The following is a 24,217-nucleotide window of genomic DNA, read 5'->3' on the forward strand; positions in this document are numbered from 1 at the left end:
GTTCATTTGTTAAGCTAAATAAGCGAATATGGTAAAAAAAAATTTGGTTCATTTAATAAAGGTATGTTTTATTTGTTTATGTTAACGAACAAGCCTGTTTATAAGTTCATTTATAAGTCGTTTATCGACTCTTCATTTATATTCATAAACAAGTTCATTTACTCGATTTTTTATTTTATTTTAAATATTGGTGAAATTAGAGGCTAAATTGTACACACGATAAAAGTTGAAATTTAAGTTATGAATTTTAAGGAGTTTAAGCATTAGTGACATTATTTTATCATTTTTCTTTAAATTTGCAAATGAAAAAGAAAAACTAAAAATTAAATATACAAACGAACAATAAATAAATATATTCATGTATGCTAAATGAATTTGTTCGAGAACACTAAATGAATTGTTTTGTGAGTATATAAACGAACACATTTATGAACATATAAATGAATATGTTTACGAACAATTGAACATGTTATCGAATAATAAATAAAATAATATAAATATATTAATAAATAAATAAATAAATACGAATAAAATACAAACACTTTAAAAAATAAATAAAGAAACATAAAATAACCTCATTCCTTTCGTACTTAGAAATTGCTAGACATTTTGCAGGTCCACAACGATGCGTTTTGACACCGTCTGTCCTACTCCTATTCGTCTTCTCATACAGCAAGCATTCAGCAAAAAAAAAAAAAAAACTTTAAACTCTCATCCAAATCCAATCTCCTTACTCTTTCACCCCAAGCTTCTGTTCCGATAATAATCTAGAAGAAGATTCAATCCCTATATTCCATCTTATCTCACATCTCAGCCAAACTCCAATTAACTCTCTAATCGCCTCAGTTTCTGTTCGAAAATGATGGTCAGAATCCGCAGTCGCGACGGCCTCGAACGGATCCAAATCGACGGCCCTCACTTAGCGATCTCCCAGTTAAAGACTGTAATTGAATCCCAGCTCCAAGTCCCCACCCAGAACCAGACACTTTCCACCGATCAAAATCTCCTTTTAGCTAAAACCCCCGCTGACCTCCTACGGTTCTCCGACATGGCCGACCCTTCCACCCCGCTCTCCGCCCTGAAACTTTCTCACGGTTCCATTGTATTCCTCTACAATCACGGGGAGCGAACCGTTCCCGGCGGCCCCACTGTGATTCCCTCCGGCTCATTCGGCCGTAAGATGACAATTGACGACCTGATCGCTAAACAAACCAGGATCACCCGGCAGGAATCGGCTCACTGTGACTCTGTTTCCTTCGACTGCGATTCCGCAAACGCTTTCCAGCAATACGCCAACGAAACGCTAGCGTTTGCTAGGAAACGAGGCGGGTTCATGTACGGCACTGTCTCGGAAGAAGGTAAGGTGGAAGTTGATTTCATTTACGAGCCGCCTCAACAGGATTGGAAGATGATTTGGTTCTTTTAAGGGATCCCGAAGAAGAGAAACTGGCTGACGCTATTGCGGCAGGGTTAGGGAGGAAGAGAGTGGGGTTTATTTTTATCCAGACGATAATGCAAGACAAAAAGGACTACAATTTTTCGAACAAAGAGATTCTACAGTCGGCAGAGCTTCATGCCGAGAGTGAGCTGAAAGAGTGGGTAACTGTTGTGGTGAAGCTGGAAGCCAATGAAGATGGTACTGCAGATGTGCACTTTGAGGCATTCCAAATGAGTGATATGTGTGTTAAGTTATGCAAGGATGGATGGTTTGTTACAGAGTTTGGAGAGGATGATGATCCAAAGCTTTCGAAGATGAAGAAAGATGTTGTCGTCGGTGGGAAAGATGTTAAGGAGGTTGATAATGATTTCTTCTTGGTCGTTGTTAAGATTTTCGATCATCAGGTGCGTAATTTTTTTCCTAGTTATCTGATTTTATCAATGCATGTAAAATTTGCTTATATGATTACTAATTGTGGCTGTGTCCATTATTCGGAATGTTGTATATGTAGTTTGCATATATGTGAAGAAGAAAGTAACTTATATGGTTATAAGTGCTAGCAATAGAGGTTATTGTTAAGTGTTCCCATGGAAGGGTGAAGTTGCAAACGTGTGTTCATCAAGGAGAGGTTTTGGTATGAAAGAGACTTGTTTTCTTGCTCCTAGTAAACCTTGGTATATTTAGGCTGCTTTGCATTTTGTTCACAATTTAAGATTTGCTAGGGGTTTTACATGATAGAAGTGATAAACTAACGGTTAATGATTCATCAAGTATCATAAAAACGTTTTGGCTATTCAAGTCAGCCGAGGTTAGAAATTCAGGCTGTCAAAGGTTGCTGTAAAATTTGAAGTATGGCTTTGGGAATACGGGGTCATATCTTTGCAAGTATGACCAATCAATCATCTAGTTTCTTTTTTATATATGCTAATAATGCTATTGATTGATTGCCACTATTTCTGGAGCCAAATAGCCAATAATTCAACTCCTTCAAGCAAGTCATTTGTTGTATGGAATTTTAACATGGTCCGATACGCACTGATTACTTGGGATCATTATAACCCTATGGATTGCATGGAGGTTTTTCTTGATATAGTGCCTGAGGGACAACCATGACTTGCAAGGTTTTTGAAATAGATAATTTTCGCACTACATGCTGTTAAGAAGCCTTGCCTGACTGTAACCTCTCTCGCGATGTTCCCACCCCAGTTCCCCAAGTAAAGATCACAAAGATTGTCTTTGTAGTTCACTGATACTAGGCACTGTCTTGCTGTTGTAAAACTACTTGTTTTATTTGAATTGTACGTTGTTGTTACTCCAATGTATGAAATGTCACGCAAAAATAGATTCATGGAACTATACCTGGCAATGATGGTATCGCCCTGCAAGCAAGGAAGCTCGGCAATCACTTCTTAAATAACTGAAAATACCCATGTTAGATGTGTAACTAACTACTGTATGCAATATACCCATTGGAGTCCAAGGCTTAGAAAACATCGTCACATGTTAATTCTGCCATCGGAGATGTGATGTGCCTTAAAGGACTCCATCTGCATTTGCTGCTAATCTAACGTAGGATACAGTAGTGGTTCACTGGTTCTAATGTTTTTATTCTTAGCCTGGACAGGGCAATATCTCTGTCAGATCAATGCTCATCATCTATTGACTAGTCTTTCTCTTCTTTTTTTCTTCAGCCTTTTTCTAAGAAATAGAAAGGTTAGGGGTATTTTAGATTATGCATGCATACTTTTTGACTTTCTGCAGATTCACGTTTCTGTGTTATTCACTTTATAAAATCATAAGAACTTACTTTAAAACTAATATGGAAATGCAGGGACCTCTCTCTTCAACCTTCCCCATTGAGAACCGAAACAACCTTGTGACAACGAAGGCCCTGAAGAGCCATCTAGATAGAACAAAGAGTCTTCCATTTGTGAAGAGAATTTCAGATTTTCATTTGCTTCTATTTCTAGCCAAGTCTCATGGCCTTGGTTCTGATGTTCCTGCACTTGCAGAGTGCATTGAGACACAGACGGCCGTGCCAGAAGGTTATCAGCTCCTAATTGAATCCATGGCCGACACATCCTAATGTCACTTAGCGTACACTTCTATGCTTTATCGGCTGTACTGTATAGTTATGACCGTAACAATTACTTTATGCCATTGGCTCTTCAGAATATCTTGATTGATTTCAAATTCCTCGTCTTCTATAGATGGAGGTAGTCATTGAAGTTAAGTTGCCTAAATTTACATTATAGGCTTGGAGCAGTGCAGTGGCTACAACGACAGTAGAGGGGTAGGATGTGTTGAGGAGGCGAGAAGAAACAGAAAGCTCGATTTGAGGATGCTCTGGGAGGAAGTAGGAAGAAAAACAAAGAGACCAGGGCAAAAGTGATGGTGGTTTTTTGTGTGATGGATAAAGCGAATAGGCAACAAAGGAGTGAGAGGGATCAAATTGAAAAAAAAAACATAGACATATTTATTTGATTTTAAATTTTCAAAATTAGAATTGAATTTAAACATATTAAAGGTTAAATTTATTATTATATTAATTATAAAAATACACGTGTGATTCCCTTACTAATGTATTAATGACGTGATAATTTAAATAACCAAATTCGATCAGTTGATCGACTTAAATATAAGTTTTTATAATTTTAATTAAATTGGGTTCCAAAAACTCTCAACCGTTGAAAATTAGTTAAATTTCTAAACTTTATTCCATCCAATTAAATTTATATAAATTAAAATTCCATCAATTCATTATTTTAATTAATTAATTAATTCATTTTTAAGATTAATTAATATCGCAAAATATTATGATGCGACATTTTTAAAAAACTATTTGTTTTATTTGAATTTTTAGGAAAATTATAAAAATATTAAAAGTATTATAATTATTACATAATAGAATCAGACTGTATTATATAATAATATCTTAAAAATTAATGATAAAAGATTAATTAGTTTGATTTATCAAAGAATATAATTGAATCGAAAATTTCAATAACTTTCCTTTTTCCAAAGGTTTAAGCACTTTTAATTGTTATTTAAAGAATTTCCCGCTATTTTTATTAGAATTTCACCTGGTTGTGAAATAGTAGATGAGTTGGATTTTTGAGTATTCAATATTGGGCAATCCATTGAGAAGCACCTGTCTCCCTCCATATAAAACGATACAATCTTGCTGAGTTTCCCTCTCTAAAACCTATATCACACAATCTGGAAATTCTTAGTTTATTACTATTTCCGATTAGCCCACAACATTTTCTCTCTTTCCGCATTCAATTTTCCCGGTCAACTCTTTATAGTTATTCAAAATCATAGGTCATGGATGACGACGCGGCGCTACCTTCCGAAATCACAACTCGCCACGCTGTAATTCCCTACTCTCCCTCCCTCTCTCTTTCTCCGCCGTGTAAATTCTACTTATGTAGTATATCAACAAACCTAATTTTGGTGAAATTTGTGTGCGCATAGAAACGAGCTAGGGTTAATACTCGAGTCGCCGGAGACGAGCCTGACGAGGCAAACGGCGACAACGCGGAGAATCAAGAAAGGAACAGCGATGGGAGTCCCGGCCCAGGGGAGTGGGAGGGCTCACCAGATGATTTTCAAGAAATTCGTCCCAAAACTAAGCGACATCGAGCTTCTGAGGGGACTTCTTATTTCCCGAACAGATTTGAAGAGATATTAATCGGTAATTGGCTTCAAAGATTATTTTATTTTGGAATGTTTTAATTCTTATGTCCATTTTGGAGATTTGTTCGGGTGAATGAAGCTTTATCATCTTAGTTTTTTTTCTGGCTGTACATGTTTTGCACATTTTACTCATTTCATAAAATTCCTCCTGTTAAGTACTATATCGTTGTTTAGTGTTGTCTTCTGAAGAGTATTTTCCTTGTGCCTATTTCATTAATTCATTTAGGGATGTTACTAATATAGTTGATTTTGGAATTTGACCTATTTATCTTTCTGTTTGCATGTGATTGTTATCAGAGGTTATCAAAGGTGATGGCAAACATATTTCTCAAGCTGTCAAGCGCTGGGTTGAGCGATATGAGAGGAATCAAAAACATGCCATGGTTGAACTCTTCATGATGCTTTTTGAGGTATTTTTTGTGTGAAAATATGAGTAATGCTACTCATTAGAGAGTGAAAACAAGTGAAATACTGAACTTCAGACAGAGTACCCACTACACACAATATTAATCTATAACCTTAATGTAAACTTCCTACCTATCCTTGATGCATTCTTAATTCTCTGAATTACTGAACCTTATACTTCGGTTTTCTTGATTTCATGCCTTTTACGCGGTTTGGATTTTATGACTGAAACTAAATAGGAATGAGTATGATTCCGCAGGCATGCGGGGCAAAGTATTACATCAAGGAAGAGTTTCTCGACGAGACTGATGTTGATGATGTTGTGGTTGCTCTTGTCAACCTTGCTAGAAAAGTATCCTACTCATGTTTTCTTTGCTTTATGTAATGTTTCCCATTTTTCTCGTTGGAAGGAGGGTGGTTGGATTATTGTGGAGTTTCACTGATAACAAGGGTGATATGGTCGCAATATATTTTCTGTAACGGTAATCTGTTTAAAAATGCATGTATCAAGTGCTCTGCACCCAAAAACTTTTATGACATTAGTGTTTTTCTCCAGGTTTAACATTTTCCAAAATACCTCATTTTCAGTTTTAAAAGCATATCTTTATTCCCTTGTTTCTTTAACTCTGCATTAATTAATGCTACTTGATAATTCATAGCCATCTTTTTCTAAGACTTAATAACCCATTTTAAGTTCAAGCATGTGAACCTTCAACGAAATGCGTTGGCTTAACTATGAAACTTCAGGGGGAAGTTGAAGATTATCAGAGTTCAAAAAAGGAATTCAAGAATTTCAAGGAGAATCTTGTTTCATTCTGGGACACTTTGGTTATTGAGTGCCAGAATGGGCCATTGTTTGATAAGGATTTGTTTGACAAGTGCATAGACTATATAATTGCCTTGTCATGGTTAGTACAGTACCTATGTGAGCGTTATTTTTTGTACTGCATTTATGATGTGGCTTATTATGTTTTATTTTTGCCTGTTATTGACACGGAGCAGCACACCTCCAAGGGTTTACCGTCAAGTTGCTTCCATGATAGGTCTCCAGCTAGTCACATCTTTCATTTCTGTAGCAGAAAGGCTTGCTGTACAGCGTGATACTACTCAAAGACAGTTAAATGCTGAAAGGAAGAAAAGACCTGATGGACCTCGCGTGGAATCACTAAATAGCAGGTTGTCAACAACTCATGAGCAGAAACTTGTAATAGATGAGATGATGCGCAAAATCTTCACTGGGTAAGTTATTTATTTATTTATAATCAATTTAAGTATCTCTTGATAAATTCCTGTAGGATAACTAGTTTCGTTTGTATCTGACGTTCCACATTATGCTTTTTTGAAGGTTGTTTGTGCATCGATATAGAGATGTTGACCCTAATATCAGAATGTCATGCATACGGTCACTGGGTGTTTGGATTTTGTCATATCCTACATTGTTCTTGCAGGATCTATACTTGAAGTACCTTGGATGGACTCTAAATGACAAAGTAAAATTTGCTACTCGAGTTGGGTTAATATTTGATTTCTAGTCTCACTAAATGCTCCATGAACCAATGTGCTCTTATTTTTTGCTCTCATCTTATTCTTTTTGAAGAGTGCTGGCGTAAGAAAAGCTGCTGTCCTTGCTTTGCAAAATATCTATGAGGTGGAGGATAACGTGCCCACTCTTAGTCTCTTTACTGAAAGGTTTTCTAACCGGATGATTGAGCTTGCTGACGACGTTGATGTTTCCGTGGCTGTATGCGCAATAGGGCTTGTAAAACAATTACTTAGGTAGTCGCTCCTTATATATGTGTGTATTTCCTGTGTTTTATTGCTAATTTTGTTTTGGAGATGTCCGCCCACTGAAATTGCATCTTTCTGTGTTTTGCAGGCATCAGCTTATACCAGATGACGACTTGGGTTCTTTGTATGATCTACTTATTGATGATCCACCAGAAATCAGGCGTGCTATAGGAGAATTAGTATATGATCACTTAATTGAACAAAAATTTAACAGTTCCCAATCTGGCTCAAAAGGTTTTTCTTCTTCTTCTTTAGACTTAATTATCCATTGTTCACAAATGATTGTATCAGTTACTGTTCATTCATAAATGTTTGTCCTTTCCAGGCAATGAGAGTGAGGTTCATCTTGGCAGAATGTTGCAGATATTACGGGAGTTTTCAACAGATCCCATTTTAAGTGCATATGTTATCGATGATGTCTGGGAGTACATGAAAGCCATGAAGGTATATTGTAATTTTCCTAAAATTATGGAATAGGTAAAGTGAGGTATTAGGAGGAACTATGTTACTTGTACTTAGGTGTGAGTGCTAGAAGCCGGTATGTTCAATTTCTTTGTAGTTATTTCATGTGTTTGGAGGGTCCTTGGAGAGTCATATCCTCGTATTCATATCCGGAATGTGTCTTAACATGGATATCAAACATGGATGCTTTTAGAAAAATGAATATTAATAGCAACGTAGGTTCAAACCTACTCAATCTGATTGACGACGGACTGGGGACTGGGGGAAATAGGCACATATTGGGCAGTAAGGCCTGTCGGGTAGAGTAGTTGTTGTATACAATGTTCACGGGGAAGAAAAATGGAAGTAGCACTTATGATTTAACAAACTAATTAGTCTAAGTTCTAGAAAGTTTCACTTGTACAAATTTATATGTTCGAAGGACATTTTTCGTCTTTGTGGTGCATGTGAATGGTTGAGGTATTCTATTTTGATCTTTCAAAATTGCCAATGGTCACTTGATTGTCATTATGGAGAAAACTAATTAGATGGAATGTCCTGGGAGTGAACTTACATATTTTGCTTCCACACCCACCTGAATAAATCTGGCCTTCTTGCTTCTGAGTAACAATTACCTCATTATTAATAAACCTTCAAAGAAATTGATATGCCGTAATTATATACCACCTATGCCAATTTTGCAATTTGGTTTTTCCTTTCAGGATTGGAAGTGTATCATTTCCATGCTTTTGGATGAGAATCCATTAATAGAACTTACTGATGAAGATGCAACAAACCTGGCTAGGCTTCTTTTTGCTTCTGTTAAAAAGGCTGTTGGAGAGAGGATTGTGCCTGCTTCTGACAATCGAAAGCAATATTTCAATAAAGCTCAAAGAGTATCTAATTTCTTATTCTTATTCCTCAGCACATATAAGGATTTATTTACAATATTATGTTTTATTTTGCATTACTAGTTGATGATTTCTCTGCTCTGTATTGCCACTCACAAAGAAGACTAAAGCTCAAATTGTCTTTTTCTTAAATGTCAGGAAATGTTTGAAAACAATAGGCGGGATTTAACTGTTGCCATGATGAAGAACTACCCATTACTTCTTCGTAAATTCATGGTTGACAAGGTTAAAATTTCATCATTGGTCGAGATTATTGTATATATGAACCTTGAGCTTTATTCTCTGAAGAGACAAGAGCAGGTAGGCAATGAAGTTGCCTGTTAGCGTCTAAATAATTAAACACCAACTGATGTGTTTTCCCTTTCAGAATTTCAGAAATACTCTTCTTCTCATCAAAGATGCATTTTTCAAGCACGGTGAGAAGGATGCATTGAGATCTTGTGTTAAGGCTATTACATTCTGTTCCACTGAGAGTCGAGGAGAGCTGCAAGATTTTTCTCGTAACAAACTAAAGGAGCTTGAGGATGAGCTTCTTGATAAGCTTAAATCTGCAACTAAAGAAGTGATTGTATGTTTCCATCTGAGCCCTTTGTTCTTGATTGTGGGCCTTGATCATCAAATATATAAGGTTAATAAGTTTTAAATTTGCAGGATGGAGAGGATGAGTATTCTCTTCTGGTGAATTTGAAAAGGTTGTTTGAGCTTCAATTGTCGAGGCCTGCATCAATTGAGGAAATTTATGGAGATTGTATTACAATCTTGCGCAGCTTCAGAAACTTGGATGATGAAGTAAGTTAAATGAGCAAATTCTGAAAATTGTTTTTTGTTTTTTGTGTCCTTTGCATTTGTTCCTAATGACACTCATTCTCGTTTAGGTTGTTAGTTTTCTGCTGCTGAATATGTCAATGGATGTAGCCTGGTCTTTTCATTCTATTATAAACCTTGAAACTGTCTCTGAAGGAAGCTTATGCTCTCTCCTGTCTAAACGTGATACCCTGTTGGAGGAACTTGAGTATTTTCTTAATACTCCTCCTGAAGTCAGGGAAGGGAGTAATTCAGGAAATCAGCTAGCCTGCTGGGTAATCCTTTTGCCATAATATATGAATTTAAAATATCCCTAAGATGATTTTATCTAATGAAGTTTATGTAATGACCCAGGTTTGTATTATACTAGCAGATATCTGGTTTCTGTTTAGGAAGACAGTTTTTTCGTCAACAAAGCTTGAAAGATTAGGATATTGTCCTGATGCTCGTACTCTTCAGAAGTTTTGGACCCTTTGTGAGAAGCGGCTCAAAATTTCAGGTGGCAATTTCTTTTCATTTCCTTCTCTGAGCTCAATCTTTGAAATAATTAACTTGCTGCTAATGGGGCAGTCACCTTCCAGGTGAAACCAATTGGAGCAAGTAACTCTTATCTGCTTTCTGCCTGTCATTCGCTGCATCCTTTAGATGTTGGTTGCATACTTCGATGAGAATTTGTTCAAACTTCACACTGCTGTTTATTTGCTAATTTTAGTTAAACCTTGCATGCATATATTCAGATGACACAGAAGATGAAGATATTAACAAAGAGTATATTGAGGATACAAATAGAGACAATGTCATGATTGTTGTTGCAAAGTTGATTGCTAGTGATACAGTCCCAAAGGTAACAGTATGCTGCAGAATTTGACACCTGTTTCTTCCATTCTGGGCAAACTTTTTGTTGCTTCAAATTATTCCTGAAAGTCTGCTTAAAATTTTGCTCGCAATAATATCTTTTCTTAATTTAGAGAAGTATCGGGTCTTACTGCAGGATTATCTTGCTCCTGAGGTAATTTCTCATTTTGTGATGCATGGAGCTGGCATTGCAGAGATTGTAAAGAATCTGATCACAGTTTTGAAGGAAAAAAATGATGTCTCTGGAGTTTTTTTAGAAGCTTTGAAGAGGGTAGAATTCTCTACCTCAAATGTTTTGGTGAAATTTAATCAATGATGCCACAGCTCATGTGCTAAACTACAATTTCTGTCTTTTTTCTGCCTGGGTTAATTTCAACATGTCTTTTGAAAAACATATACTTGCATGCTATTTTTCATCTGGGATTTTGTTTATTTTTCATCACCAGTTATGCAGTACCTTATGTGCCTAATGGCCCTGGGGTTCAGCATCAAAACAGTCAAGTAAAGCTATTTCTTGGGTTCATAGACATGAGGCAAAAATCAAGGGCCTGCTACTTGTTGGGTGTAATGACTGGAAGGGCTTTTTAGATAGGTTGATTGAGACTATTTAGTAGAAAAGAGTGGAAAATAATTTGTGATTGAAATCTCCTTATTTGCTCTATTTTAAGAATACGTTTGGCATACTTATTGAAAATGATTAAAGTGGAATGGAATTAGTTAAGCTATTCTTTGGAGTTTTTAGTGTTGTCCACTTAAATCGAAGATCTATTCTTCAGAATTTGTAGGAGTGGTATATTGATTACATAGGGGTAGGAGCATTTTCTTTGATCATCCTAAAATTAAAATGCGGTGGAAACATTGTTTTGTTTCTTTCTCTAATTGTGTATCCCTTTCAATGGTTCATTTTTTTTTCACCAGGCCCACTATCGACATTTAGAACTCTCTGAAAGTGATGATGAATCCTTGAAAAGCGAGTCTTTCCAGGAGTGCAAGAACCTGGCTTCTCGGCTTGCTGGAACATTCGTTGGTGCTTCTCGGAACAAGCACAGGCCCGAGATTTTAAAGATTGTTAAGTCAGGCATCGAGTATGCCTTTCAAAAACCTCCAAAACAGCTGTCTTTTCTGGAAGCTTCTGTGCTACATTTTGCATCTCGACTTCCTCCACCTGACATCAGAGACATGTAAGAATTTCTCTTATGTAATGTAAAACGTTCTATTCAATTTTTAAACTGGGACTGACCATTGCATCACTTAATTATTTTATAGTCTGAAAGATGTCCAGAAGAGGACAGAGAATGTAAATACAGAAGAGGATCCAAGCGGGTGGCGCCCCTATAATACATTTTATGATAGTTTGCAAGAGAAGTGTGCAAAGAATGACGGGATTCATGGTACTATCGAGTCTCATATCAATTATTCTCTGGTCTTTTTCATGTGAAGTATAAAGTTGCCCATAGGTGGAGCTATCTAACTTTAATATAAGGCCACAAGAAAAAACAATTCTTAATAAATGTGTGATAACACCACTTAAACATGTGTAAACAAGTATATTTTTTTTATCATCATTGTGGAGCAATGCTTCTGTTCTTTGGATTTCAAGTTAAAAGCTAATCATGCTGCTGTTTTGCAGATAAGAAGGAACAGACTACTGCAAGAAAGAGGGGTCGTCCTAGGAAGCGGCGAAATATTGAGGGTAGGAGACTTTTTGATGAGCGTAATTCAAGTGAAGAAGAGGATTCAATTAACACGTCAGATCAAGAAGATGCTCAGGTGGAGGAAGACGAGGAAGAAGATAATGCTCCTCTGATACATTCGCTCAAGTCCTCTGCTAAGTTGAGGTCATTAAGAGTCTCGAGACAAGAAAACTGAGACAAGTAAAGGACTGGATCTTCTGTGCAACGGCTACTGATAATTAACCTTCAAATATGCGAGGTATGGAATGCATTTTATAATTTCCATGACTGTCTTGGAGAAAGATTTTTTGGGCAAAGAGAAGAATTTAGATTGCGTTTTAAACAACACAATAGAATTTGGATCTTCAGCCGAAAGACCAATCTCCAAGTCGTGCATGGAAACTAGAAAATGCAGGTCACACACATGAAGCATCTAGGATGTATCTAATCTATCTTTTCCCCCCCAGCTATGTATGACATGGTAACTTACGGATTTGTGTAGTGGAAATAGATTCGGATACAGTAGTGTCCTCAAATGTGAGTTTGTGTTAGAAATGTTATGTTAGGATGCCTTCTACTTTTAGGTTATTGTGGTTGCTAATTGCTGGTGGAAAACGCGGAGTTCCGCTCATGTGATTGTGATTATAATAGTTGGGTTTTATGTCCTAAGACCTGCCCGATCCATTGGAGTATTAAAGGAAGTTGAGACAATAGAGAATAGTATACAGTGCTCTGATATAAAACAATGCAGTATCTCATTCCGATTGGGGAATCAATTGCGCTCTCCACGCCTTGACATGACAAACAGGAACATGGTTGGTTAGCTCAATAAAGTTTAAATGAGAGAAAAATAAATAAATTTACACGTAAGTGAATTGCGTCTCTCTCATCATCAAGTTTTCTATTGATGTAAAAAAAGTTCCTAGACAAACAAGATTTTGAGGGGAAAATATCAACTTGGTGCTCAACGTATAATAGTTGTTTCTTCCTTCAAATCAGCTTTTCTTTGATATAAAGCTATTTTTTAAGCACAACATAGATAGGGATTGCATGCCAGAGATAAAGGAATCGTAGGTGGGGTGAGTAGATAATCCGTTAAATTTACCAAATTAATTTAGTTTAATAAAATCAATGTATTAATTAAATTGATTTAATTAGTTTGGATGATTATTTTAGAAATTTAAATCAGATAAAATGTTTATGTGATAAATTCTAGATGTATGTTTAATTGATTTAATTTAAAAATAAAATAATTTAATGTGAGAAATATTTATTTAATAAAAAATCCGTTTAATTGAAGTATCTAATTCGATTTTATGCACATAGAGATGTATCTCGAGTTTAAATTCTCAGTAGAGTAAATGCAACGTACATCCCCAAACTATGACTCTTGTTCTAAATTTGTCTATAAACTTTTGAATATTTTAATTTCATTCCTAAATTATGACTACCATTCTAAATTGGTCTCTAAAATTTTGAACATTTCAAATTCATGCCCAAACTATGATCTTTATTCTAAATTAGTCCCAAAATTCTGAACTTTTCATAATATCCCCCTAAATCATTCAAATCTTCAAAGTTGAAATTATAATATTTAAAAGTTTGGGGATCAATATAGAATGAGGGTTATAGTTTGGGGATGAATTTGATATGTTTAGAAGTTCGGAAACTAATTTGAAATGAAAGCATAGTTTGAGTATGAAATTAGAATTTTAAGAAGTTTAACCAAATTAAAATAAGGATCATAGTTTAGGGACATATGTGCAATTAGCTCTTCTCAAAAAGACCCTGGTATTAAAGGAGGGGGAAAAATCACATCACGGAAGTTGGCTGCAGAGCAGGAAGCCTCATTATCCTATCGTATATTTCGTGAAACGGAGAAATTTCCCGCCATTTTTATAGGGATTTTGTTTACATCAGGAGTAATGTCCGTTCCTCTCTTCAACATTGCTCCTAATTTGACAGTTTCAAGGCTCTGTTTAGGTTCCATAACTATTCTCTTCTGCCGCCACCACTTATCCTACAAATTGGAACCCTCTAATTCTCTCTTGGTTTTATCATCAGGAACAATGACTTTTGGGGAGCAGAACTCTCTTCCTCAGTCATTTCGTCTTCTCGATCAAGCTTTTGAAGCCGGAATCAACTTCTTCGACTCTGCCGAAATGTAAACTTTCTTCCACGCTTCATCTCAAATTCATTCTGGGTTTTTGGCTTCTAAATGTTGGTGTAATTATGTTCGTGTTCTGTTTTGTAAATGCAGGTACCCAGTTCCTCAGTGCTGGGACTCAAGGAAAAGTGAGGAATACTTTGGTCGGTGGGTTAGACAGAGGAATATCTCCCGTGATCGTGTTGTCATTTCTACCAAGGTTAGCTATTTTTCTTGCCTTATCAGATGTTAGTGGTTGATCATTGATGTCTTCTTATTAACCGTTGCCCATTCGATATTTGAACCATCTTACTTTGCCTTGAAAAGTGCGTTCTGGCTTCATAACAATAGTAGTAAGAAATTCCACTTTAGATTCTGCATGCGGAAATCTTCCAAAGTCATGTACACATTTCAAGCCAGGATAGAATAAGTTTAAATTGAGATGAAATGCATTTTTATGATTGACACCCCTTTAGCTCACAATAGATCTTTTCATCTGTCAATCTGTGCTTTCGCAAGGATTACAGTGTGTTGATAGATCTCTGTGCTGTCAGTCGGAACTCCCAACAATCGGAAGGAATTGTGTTCTTGGGGGTGTCTATGTGCTGTTTTAGCATTGGGATTTTATCCTCCTGGCCCTTGGAGGATTCTGGGAGTGTCTCATGTGGTTCACCCGGTTGAATTAGATAGAGAGCCATGATAGTTCACCCCTGGTAAATTTGGGTGGGGAGTCACGGGCCCAATGGTAGTATGGTTCCCATTCTCCCTAAGAAATGTACCATTGGGTCCATGACACTCTACCCCAAATCTACCAAGGGTGAACCACCTAGCCTCTCCGCCCAATTTAACCGGCTAAGCAACACAAGGCTCTCTCAGAGCCCTCTCAAGGGTTTGGAGACAACAACCTGATGCAAAAACCACCCATAGACACCCGAGAACACAATTCCTCCCGATTGTTCGGGGTTTCCACCGATTTGAATTTCAAATTCACCATGTGTTCAATTTAGGCTATACCTTCACTAATATTTAAAATATAAAAGAATAAAAAGAAAAGAACTGGACTAATGAACTTGTAAACGATTCGATTAACGAGTTTGTCTGTGAACATAAACGAATCAAATACACCTATGTTAATTTATTAAATGAACATAAAATTTTGGGTCATGTTCGTTTATACACTCTTTAGTTTCCTCTTAATTTTGAATTCGATCTAACTAATCTCTTTTAAAAAACTTATGGTATTTAAATGCAAAATTAATTCTATTATAACTTAAAATTTTGGCATCTTCACTTATTATAATATTATAATTACAAGTAAAAAATTCAACATTGAAATAATTTTTACAATCACACAAATATAATACATAAATCATACATTCTATATTACCTTATGGATTGTAGTTTATTTTATTATAATAAGGAAGACTAAAAAATTAAGAGAGATTAAGATTTGTTTAAATTAGATTTATCTAAATTGAAGAATACACTAGTCATACAATCTAACATATTAAAAATACAAAAATTATAGGAAAAATATATTTACAAGATTGCAACAAAGGTTTCAAGCAATGGTCAATGATACACAAAAGACGAACAAGTTGAAAATAATATTAAGAATATGTGACTATTTGTGTATTTAAATTTAATAAGTGTTTAAAGATTTTAAACAAAAATTTATGAACAAATACTAATAAACTATTAATAAAGATAACTGGAATTTAATTGAAAAATAATAGAAAATTCATCATAAAATATTTAACCTAAGTTATTATAGATTTAATATTTTTTTTATAACCTTCAGTTTATGAATTATTAATCGACTAATCTGAATCAAGTACTGCAAAGGCATGAACGACCTTCAAACGCCTTGTTTAAGAGATCTAGTGTCTCCTCTTATTAGACCAATTGGTTGTTGGTACAAGTTTAATATTTTAATTAAATTATTTATTTTTTTAAATATATAGAAATTAAAATATTTTTTTATTAAGCTAAGGTCCCTATATATAAAGATCATAATGTAATATGCTTCTCTTCAATTCACCAAAAAAAAGTGATTATAAAGTACTATTTGTTCTAAATATTTTCAACCATTTGATAATGAACATTCAATCACCCTTGTAGTCGCTAATGCTCGAACCCATAATCTCTAAAAACATCACTGATTCCTTTATCCACTGAGATAAATTAATTCATGCATTAAAATATCTCTTTTATAATACAATAATTAAGATAATTGTATAAGACATAAACTTGTAATGAATTCTAACCCAAACAATTGTGGGTGGTAACTTTTTTTTAAAAAAAAGGTACTGTATGAATTCAAACAAAAACCATACAAAGTTCGAACATAAGAAAGTATCGTTAAAAAATTTCCCTAATGTAGGAAACAGAGTACCCCACCCGAGTAAAAGATTGAACATTCGATTTACAACACTAGCAGAAACTCCTACGCCCCACACACGATTATTACCCAAAGACACAATAGTAAAGCTGCAGCACCCAACACAACAGATTCAGCGGCTTGACTGGCAATACCCACATGGATTGTCCAATGCACACAAGAGTTCCAACACAAATCAATACCATCATAGCAAATTCCCTAAAAACCCAGCCTCACAGTAAACTGCTGCACACCCTTCTAAAACTCACAATTGCAACCAGCAAAACGCAGCACCTTCCCATTAACAACCGCACACGAGGAAAAAACGCTGGGCCGGAGGAGCAGAACGGGATTTTCCTCCCACATAGGCTCCAATAGCAGCTTTTAACAGACAAATGACACCGATATCTCAACCTTCATACCCGCGCCATACACTATAAACATTCGGCACCCATATCCGAAGCGCTTACCCCACCCTGGAAGAAACACCCGCATCCAGGACTCAACAAGAAATAAGTCCCGCAGAAGAAACAAGAACATTGCAACAGGGAACACAACATGCACAATCCACACAAAAGCAGCTCTATTGCATCATAAACGCTGGAGTCATTACCTCCTAAAAGAAACGGTGTTCCTACAGAAGTCAAAGGTTGACAAGAAAGGTTCAGGCCATTTCCACCTACACCAGCAACCTATTCTCAAAACAACTAATTCAAACAACTTCTCCTCGGACAAACTACAGTTGCTAAAGATAATTTCATTCTTTTGGAGCCAAATAGACCAAAAGATACCAAATAGGTTTACTGGATTTGTAAGTTGGGACTCCCTCCCAGAAAGAGATGAAAGACCGAACATCGCCCGGGTAAACTAGCTGAAGGTTCCATATGGCACACCATCTCGACCACACCTTCCAAACAATTGTGGGTGGTAACTAGATGGAAGGAATTATTATTTTTATTATTTGAGGTCTTAAATTTGTACATCATATGTACTAAGATTATATATTTTCAATATCAATCGATTAAGAGTTTTTAAATGTATATTATTTTATACTCATTTTATATTAATAATAAAAAAAAGAATCGTTAGAAGACAAATGAGATAAATACAAGGAAAATAGATAAGCCCGAAATGTGGAATTGAAAAGGAGTGCCATTTATTCGTAAGATAAGCACTAAATTGAGAGAAAAACATATAAGATAAAAGAACACGTGGTAAAGAAAATTGTATGAAAGTGAAAGGTTGGCAGCCACTTAGAAAAAAATATTAAAAAAATGAAAAAATAGTAAACTACCTACTTAATCACCCAACTATATATGCATATTAGTTTTGGTCACCCAACTATATATTTTTCTAAAAATCATACATAACATTACGTTTTATTTTTATTTTTGTATTGGTCGCCCACTGTTGGATTTAACTATTAACTTAACAGAAATAATAATGCGACATAATATAAAAATAATTTTAATCTTCAAAAGCTCACATATTCTATTTTTTACCCCTACCTTTTATGGTTTCAATTTTAGTCCTCAGTAACAGTTTGAGATTTTAATGCTTTTTAGGTGTACGGATTTAGGGTTTTAGTTTGGAGTTCCAAAGGGGTTATAAGGTTCTAATTGGTGACTATACAATAAGGGGGCTTGGATTTGGTCAGATGGAGTGTGTGCACACTCAGACTAGACGCGGTGTATGATGAGAGACTATCGAAGTTTAAATCGCTCGGAGATAGGAGAGAGGGGGTGCAAGGGTGTGGCTTAGATTTGTTCATGGAGCGTTTGGAGTGCTGGTAAAGTTGAGTTGGTCCAATGAAGGTTGATGTTGAACTTTGGTTTGGATTGAAGACGAAAAGGTTAAGGAAAGTAAAACTCACCGAAACGACAAAGATTTCTTGTGATGAAAGAGAATTTTATGACGAGAGCCGAATGACGAACGAGTGGGAGTTACACTCATGTCGCGATTTGCGAAGGACAATAAAATCGACGGCGATGATAAACTGTTTTGAAAAAAAGAAGAACATTCACACAAAAATCTCAAAACTTTGAGAGTTTCAAAAGTAAGCACAATCTTTGGTGAGCCAATACCCCACACACACTAGTACGTGTCACTACAAGTAGTATAGAAAGATATCAACCACACGAGGTGTTAATTGTAATTTTAACTTGATCACCAACAATTATTCTATCAATATGTCCCAACAAACCAATATGAAGATTTTCTAGAGGAATTGACTAAAATAGGCAATAATACAAAAACAAAGCACAACCTACCGTGTTCGAAATCTCGACATTAGCCAACAAAGAAAACTACCACATTTATGCTTTTGCAGTTGATTCACAGCATTACTCTAACCTCATACAGGCTTTACAGACAAATCTAAATCCTTCAGTTATATATATATAGCAATGTTACAATCAATAACTAGAAAACCTTATCTGAAAATGTTGTCTGCAATAGCGACTGTTTACTTTTCCTTTGTTCTACTACGAGGAACGATATGAGTGATGATTTATTCGATCACTGGAATTGAACCGCCTGCTGCAAGGATTTGTTGCTCCAGCTGGAAAAAAAACCAGGAAAGAATCCGGTTAAACGTACTGTTGGAGATGGAAACCATAAACTCGACTTGAAGGAATATGCACTTTCATGAAACCTGGGAATCTCTTCTTGCATAAACGAAGCCATGCAGGAAGATACCTGGTACTATTACCGGCATTTTCTTATACTTACCCTGAATAAGGTTTGAAGCTTGTTCTTCAGTAGGGAGTATTCGTGAGTCACCTGCTGCAGGCATCTCAAGCACCTGTCCCAACATTATTAAGTAAAAAGTCTAGCAAGGCTCCTCCCTCCGTTCATCGTACGATTTAAGGGAGCAAGAAGCGAAAACATACAAATCACATCAGCAAGGTGGGCGAAAATTATCATCTTTGTTCAATTTTACAAAAGGGATCAAGTGTGACAACTTGCAAAAGTACCATTGTGATTGATAGAAACTTGAATACTTGGCTAAGCAAAACGGAAATGCTATTTGCACTCAAGGACGGTGCTTAAATTAGTTCGCTTTCTCTTTTCCAAGCATGGGAGCTTGATGTTTCACAGAAAAAAGGTATCCCTCCCTAAGAATCTTATTTTCATCTACGCCCACAACTAAATTACCCAGGTGATATGATTGAATGTACACTGTTGCACAAACATTGCATATTTGTTCATCCAATCAAATCCTCAGTATAGAAAAGCATCATACATTCTATGGTAGCTGACAAAAATTAGGGCATTTTGCTAAAAAAGTTCAAGTTCGGAGGGTGGTACGTTAATTCAGCGGTTCAAGCGATTATATAAATAATAATAGGAAGATATAAACGAAAGCAAAACTCACCCTTCTCGGTTTTGGGCCTCGCAAAAACTTCTGAAGGCGATGCATACGTTTTTAACTTGCACTGCACCTATGCTATTACCATTGAATCAGAAACATTGATAAGAAACTCCCGAACTAACGAGTATATATAGCTAAATAAATACATTTCAATCTCTACATCAAACAATGAAACAACTATTTGATTTTCTACAACGATCATCGGAATACTCAGATTGAAATATCCCAATGCTATTCTAACAAGTCAATTAGACAAATCAAGGGAATACATATATAACACATGCATATATGAATACCTGGAACTACTACCCTTTAGCTGATGGACACTAGCATCTACTTGCTTGAAATCAACCCCTTGTTGCTCTCTGAAGAGGAGGAGAAGATCCCAGTTACTAACTGTTTTCATACTTTTGGAAACAGAACCAAAAAATAAAAAATAAAAAACTCACAAAGCTCTGGCCATATTGTTAATAAGCTTCTCACAATCTTCAAAGAAGAGAGAAGCAACCTCAACCACAAAATCAGGGCTGTTTTCATCTTGCAGTTTTTGGAGCTGAGTAAATTGATCATCCAAAATTCCCTGCTCAAATACAACAGCAACCCATGATCACAAAACCTCCCCAAATCCCTCTAGAAAATACAAAAAAAAAAAAAAGAATAAAAGAACAGTTAAAAGTAATTATAAAAAACAAAAGTTTCCCCTTTTTCAAGGGAACAGATTTATTATCCCAGGGAAAACCAACATGATAAGTCCCCACTACATTTGGCTTTTGTTATAACAAAAATTCCACCTTTTTTTCCCGGGAAACAATCAAAGGCTTAAAAAACCAAGACCCATCATGAGATTTTACTGAAAAGACAAAATCAATTGATGAAATCTAAGCAAAAAAGGCAAAACAGACAGTAAATCGACCTCACGGTGTAATGATGTAGAGTAGTCAACAAACTGTCTCTGCATCTGATTGACAACATCCATGGTGGCCAAGCCTCTCCCCTGTTTTTGTATTTTTTTTAAGCAGTTCAATGATAAACACTCAAAAACAGAGACTAGAACACGGATCTTACAGAATAGAGACCAAACAAAAATGCGATGTAAACACTAATAAAACCAGAAGATAGCCGACTTTTGAATTAATTAATTATTACAAAATCCAATTTTTTTATTTAATGATCTTTTTAAAAAACGGAAAGGCTAATGAGTGGCTCTGCTTTAAACTTTGGGTAACCTAATGAAAATGTTGAATCTTGTATAGTTACACATATGATTATCATTATGAAGAGTTAAATATATATTATAAGGATCAGACAAAAAAATTATATAAAAAAATTTGAATAATAGATAGATACAGATAAATTTAATTGTATTAAAAAATAAACTATAATAGAAATCAGAAGACTACTAACAACTGTAAATCAAAGTCGAATATAGTGAGAAAACTAGTTAAAAATGTAAATAGTATATCTAAATTCAATCTGAAAATCTAAAGTAAGGAAATAAAAATAATAATAAATAAATAATATTTTGATCAGTCGAGACGCTGTTGATTCAAACTCTAAAAAAATAAAAAAAAATCAGCCAAATAACTAATAAAAACCTAAAAACATTCTAAAAGGTTGAAAAAAATTTACCAAAAAATCAAAATTATTAGAAATTAAAAATAACAAGAAAGATATAATATAAAAAGTAAAAGAAAAATAAGTAAAATCAGCGGATTGGGACCAGCACAATAATTAATGTGGTAGCGTGCCAATTAAAGAAGAAAAGAAGGAGAGCGTGCAAGGAAGAAAAGCTTAGAGACAAATCTAAAGATGAAAATAATAGGATATGTAATTAATTAAACTTGAATATATAATTATATAAATTTACTTTGTTTTTATGTTAACTGTTAATCGTCAGTGAAATATGATGTGATCTAAAAAAAACAGTTTAATGGTTATACATGTAGTTTACCCTTAAAACATTATAGCAAGAGAAGAAAACAGCAGCCCATGTTCATTTTTTGGACATTAGATCCAATTCCAATGTTATTGGATAACGGATCGGTTACATGCTTTTGATATGATGAAGACGTGGTTAGATGAACCCAAACCCAATTTGTTCCAATGTTTTATACATATTTTTTCTTTTTTATTTAATATCTAAATTAATATTAAAATACTAAATTAAAATTTTGAATTAATTTAGTATTTTTTAATTAATGTATACTTATATTTCAAAAATAATTCAAATTAGTAATAATTTAATATGTCATCAATTGATTAAAATATTCAAACAAAAGTGTTAATAACAGAATTGGCAGTCTGTTAGTAAGACTAAGAACCTGATATTAGTTTCTGAATAAATAATATTTTTATATTTAAAGAAAGCATCGTGTTATTACAAAAATATAAGAATATGATAAAAACAAGATACTTAATTCAAGAGAGCCCAAACTATATAAAGAAATTGATATTGTCACATCAAATCTTGAAGGGAAAATTAATTTAATGAACCTCCGTCTCTATCTGTCTTGCAGATTGAATGAAGCATCTACTTGTATCCCCCCCCCTTTTCCAAGAATAACATGACGATGAAAATAAAGAAGTTGAAATGCACAGCGCATGACAATTCAGCTACCACCATATATACTTTAGTCATCGTAGAAATAACAAGTTGAAACTCAAGGGAGCGAACAGGAAAGAACAAGAAGATGGCGGAGTATTGTGTAACAGGCGGGACAGGATTCATCGGTGCTTATTTGGTGAAGTCCTTGCTGGAGAAAGGTTGCTTCGTGCGCACCACGGTGCGAGACCCAGGGGATGAGGAAAAGGTTGGTTTCCTGAGGAAATTGGCGGGAGCCAAGGAGAGGCTGAAGATCATGAGAGCTGATCTGACGGAGGAAGGAAGCTTCGACGACGCGATTCGCGGCGTCGTAGGTGTTTTCCACGCCGCATCTCCCGTTCTTGTCCCGTACGATGAAAACATTCAGGCAAATCTGATTGATCCGTGCGTGAAGGGGACGTTGAATGTTTTGATATCGTGTTCGAAAGCCGGCAGCGTGAAACGTGTGGTGCTCACCTCATCCTGCTCTTCGATACGGTACCGTTTTGACGTGCAGAAACAGCAGATTACATCCCTCGATGAGTCGCACTGGAGCGAGCCGGAGTATTGCAAGCGTTACAATGTATTTGGGATTTAATCGTAATCATCTTTAACTTTGTGTTACATTTATGTAATTATGATTAAATGAAACCCTTGGTTGCTTCCCCCGCAGCTGTTCTACGCATACGCAAAGACTGTGGCGGAAAAAGAAGCGTGGAGAGCAGCAAAAGATACCGGGATCGACATGGTGGTGGTGAACCCATCGTTCGTGGTTGGCCCCTTGCTTGCTCCACACCCCACCAGTACTCTGCTCTTGATACTGGCTACAGTTAAAGGTCATGTTTCTAAATGTATAAGGACTACCGACATAATCTAAAATGTCTCATAGACATGTTTTTTTTTATCAGGTTTGAGAGGTGAATACCCGAACACCACAGTAGGGTTTGTGCACATAGACGATGTGGTTGCTGCTCACATCTTAGCTATGGAGGAAAGCAAAGCCTCAGGCAGGCTGATATGCTCTAGCTCGGTTGCTCATTGGAGGCAGATCCTTGACATGCTGATGGCCAAATATCCTTCCTATCCTTTCGAAAACGTGTTAGTGAAAAAATATGAATCTAATGTTTTCGTGTTTCTCAAGAATATATACATGTACCATTAATGAAAAACAATTCCATATCTGCAGGTGTAGCAGTCAAGAAGGTGACAACTGTGCACATAGCATGGACACGAGCAAGATACAACAGTTGGGGTTCCCGCCGTTCAAATCCATTCCTGAAATGTTTGATGATTGTATCAAGAGTTTCCAAGACAAAGGCTTTCTGTCAAGTTAATTTCCATTGTCCTCATCATATATATATATCCCGGAGCTTGCTTTTCTTTTTACTTATTCCAATCAGAGGTATCAAAATAATGTTCTTATGCCAAATGAAACTAATTATGCAGTTTGATATATATAATTGGTTCCTTACTGCTATGCAAAAGTTTTAGCGAACCAACTACATCTTGTTACAAGACTTTAGTATAAAAAGCTTTTAAAGAATACTCGGTCATTGTTAGCATTATATATTTAAAATATTTTTATATATGTTTTAGTTATCTTACGTTTTTTTTTACTTTCACTCTATCTGAATTTTTTGTTCATCAGGATTATCGAAAAATGTTTCGTGTCTCGTGACACAATAAATATCTAAAGTTGACGATGAGCATACTTTATAAGTTT

General features: G+C 35.5%; 4 protein-coding genes and 1 pseudogene across 5 annotated transcripts; 4 read left to right on the forward strand and 1 right to left on the reverse strand.

Moving 5' to 3' along the window:
- The first annotated feature begins 738 nt into the window (after positions 1 to 738).
- On the forward strand, positions 739 to 3,632 carry LOC120141230 (annotated as a pseudogene).
- A 1,018-nt stretch (positions 3,633 to 4,650) lies between these two features.
- On the forward strand, positions 4,651 to 12,680 carry LOC120141229 (sister-chromatid cohesion protein 3-like). Its single transcript, XM_039156161.1, has 21 exons — positions 4,651 to 4,813; positions 4,916 to 5,135; positions 5,435 to 5,547; positions 5,802 to 5,894; positions 6,290 to 6,450; positions 6,545 to 6,781; positions 6,888 to 7,032; positions 7,140 to 7,318; positions 7,419 to 7,564; positions 7,656 to 7,774; positions 8,494 to 8,667; positions 8,821 to 8,982; positions 9,050 to 9,250; positions 9,334 to 9,471; positions 9,558 to 9,761; positions 9,841 to 9,985; positions 10,224 to 10,330; positions 10,478 to 10,612; positions 11,260 to 11,522; positions 11,608 to 11,732; positions 11,972 to 12,680. Exons 1-21 carry the CDS (start codon positions 4,766 to 4,768, stop codon positions 12,208 to 12,210), a joined length of 3,354 nt encoding a protein of 1,117 aa, XP_039012092.1. The 5' UTR covers positions 4,651 to 4,765; the 3' UTR covers positions 12,211 to 12,680.
- A 1,147-nt stretch (positions 12,681 to 13,827) lies between these two features.
- LOC120141292 (uncharacterized oxidoreductase YrpG-like) lies at positions 13,828 to 14,841 on the forward strand. Its single transcript, XM_039156212.1, has 4 exons — positions 13,828 to 13,997; positions 14,079 to 14,178; positions 14,275 to 14,380; positions 14,680 to 14,841. Exons 1-4 carry the CDS (start codon positions 13,940 to 13,942, stop codon positions 14,839 to 14,841), a joined length of 426 nt encoding a protein of 141 aa, XP_039012143.1. The 5' UTR covers positions 13,828 to 13,939.
- A 3,971-nt stretch (positions 14,842 to 18,812) lies between these two features.
- On the reverse strand, positions 18,813 to 21,029 carry LOC120141266 (histidine-containing phosphotransfer protein 5-like). 2 transcript variants are annotated; one of them, XM_039156194.1, is made up of 6 exons: positions 20,827 to 21,029; positions 20,359 to 20,493; positions 20,210 to 20,278; positions 19,917 to 19,988; positions 19,271 to 19,343; positions 18,813 to 19,100 (listed from the first exon to the last, which is right to left on the reverse strand). In XM_039156194.1, exons 1-6 carry the CDS (start codon positions 20,883 to 20,885, stop codon positions 19,050 to 19,052), a joined length of 459 nt encoding a protein of 152 aa, XP_039012125.1. In that variant the 5' UTR covers positions 20,886 to 21,029; the 3' UTR covers positions 18,813 to 19,049. The 2 variants fall into 2 exon arrangements, with proteins under 2 accessions (XP_039012125.1, XP_039012124.1); XM_039156193.1 differs by having other exon boundaries at positions 20,363 to 20,493; positions 20,827 to 21,025.
- Positions 21,030 to 22,575: 1,546 nt separating this feature from the next.
- LOC120141264 (tetraketide alpha-pyrone reductase 2-like) lies at positions 22,576 to 23,891 on the forward strand. The gene is made up of 4 exons (XM_039156192.1): positions 22,576 to 23,077; positions 23,168 to 23,330; positions 23,403 to 23,592; positions 23,681 to 23,891. Exons 1-4 carry the CDS (start codon positions 22,604 to 22,606, stop codon positions 23,826 to 23,828), a joined length of 975 nt encoding a protein of 324 aa, XP_039012123.1. The 5' UTR covers positions 22,576 to 22,603; the 3' UTR covers positions 23,829 to 23,891.
- Positions 23,892 to 24,217: the final 326 nt, after the last annotated feature.

Source organism: Hibiscus syriacus, unplaced genomic scaffold (genome assembly GCF_006381635.1).
Source record: "Hibiscus syriacus cultivar Baekdansim isolate YM2019G1 unplaced genomic scaffold, ASM638163v2 tig00110794_pilon, whole genome shotgun sequence".
Lineage (NCBI taxonomy): Eukaryota > Viridiplantae > Streptophyta > Magnoliopsida > Malvales > Malvaceae > Hibiscus > Hibiscus syriacus.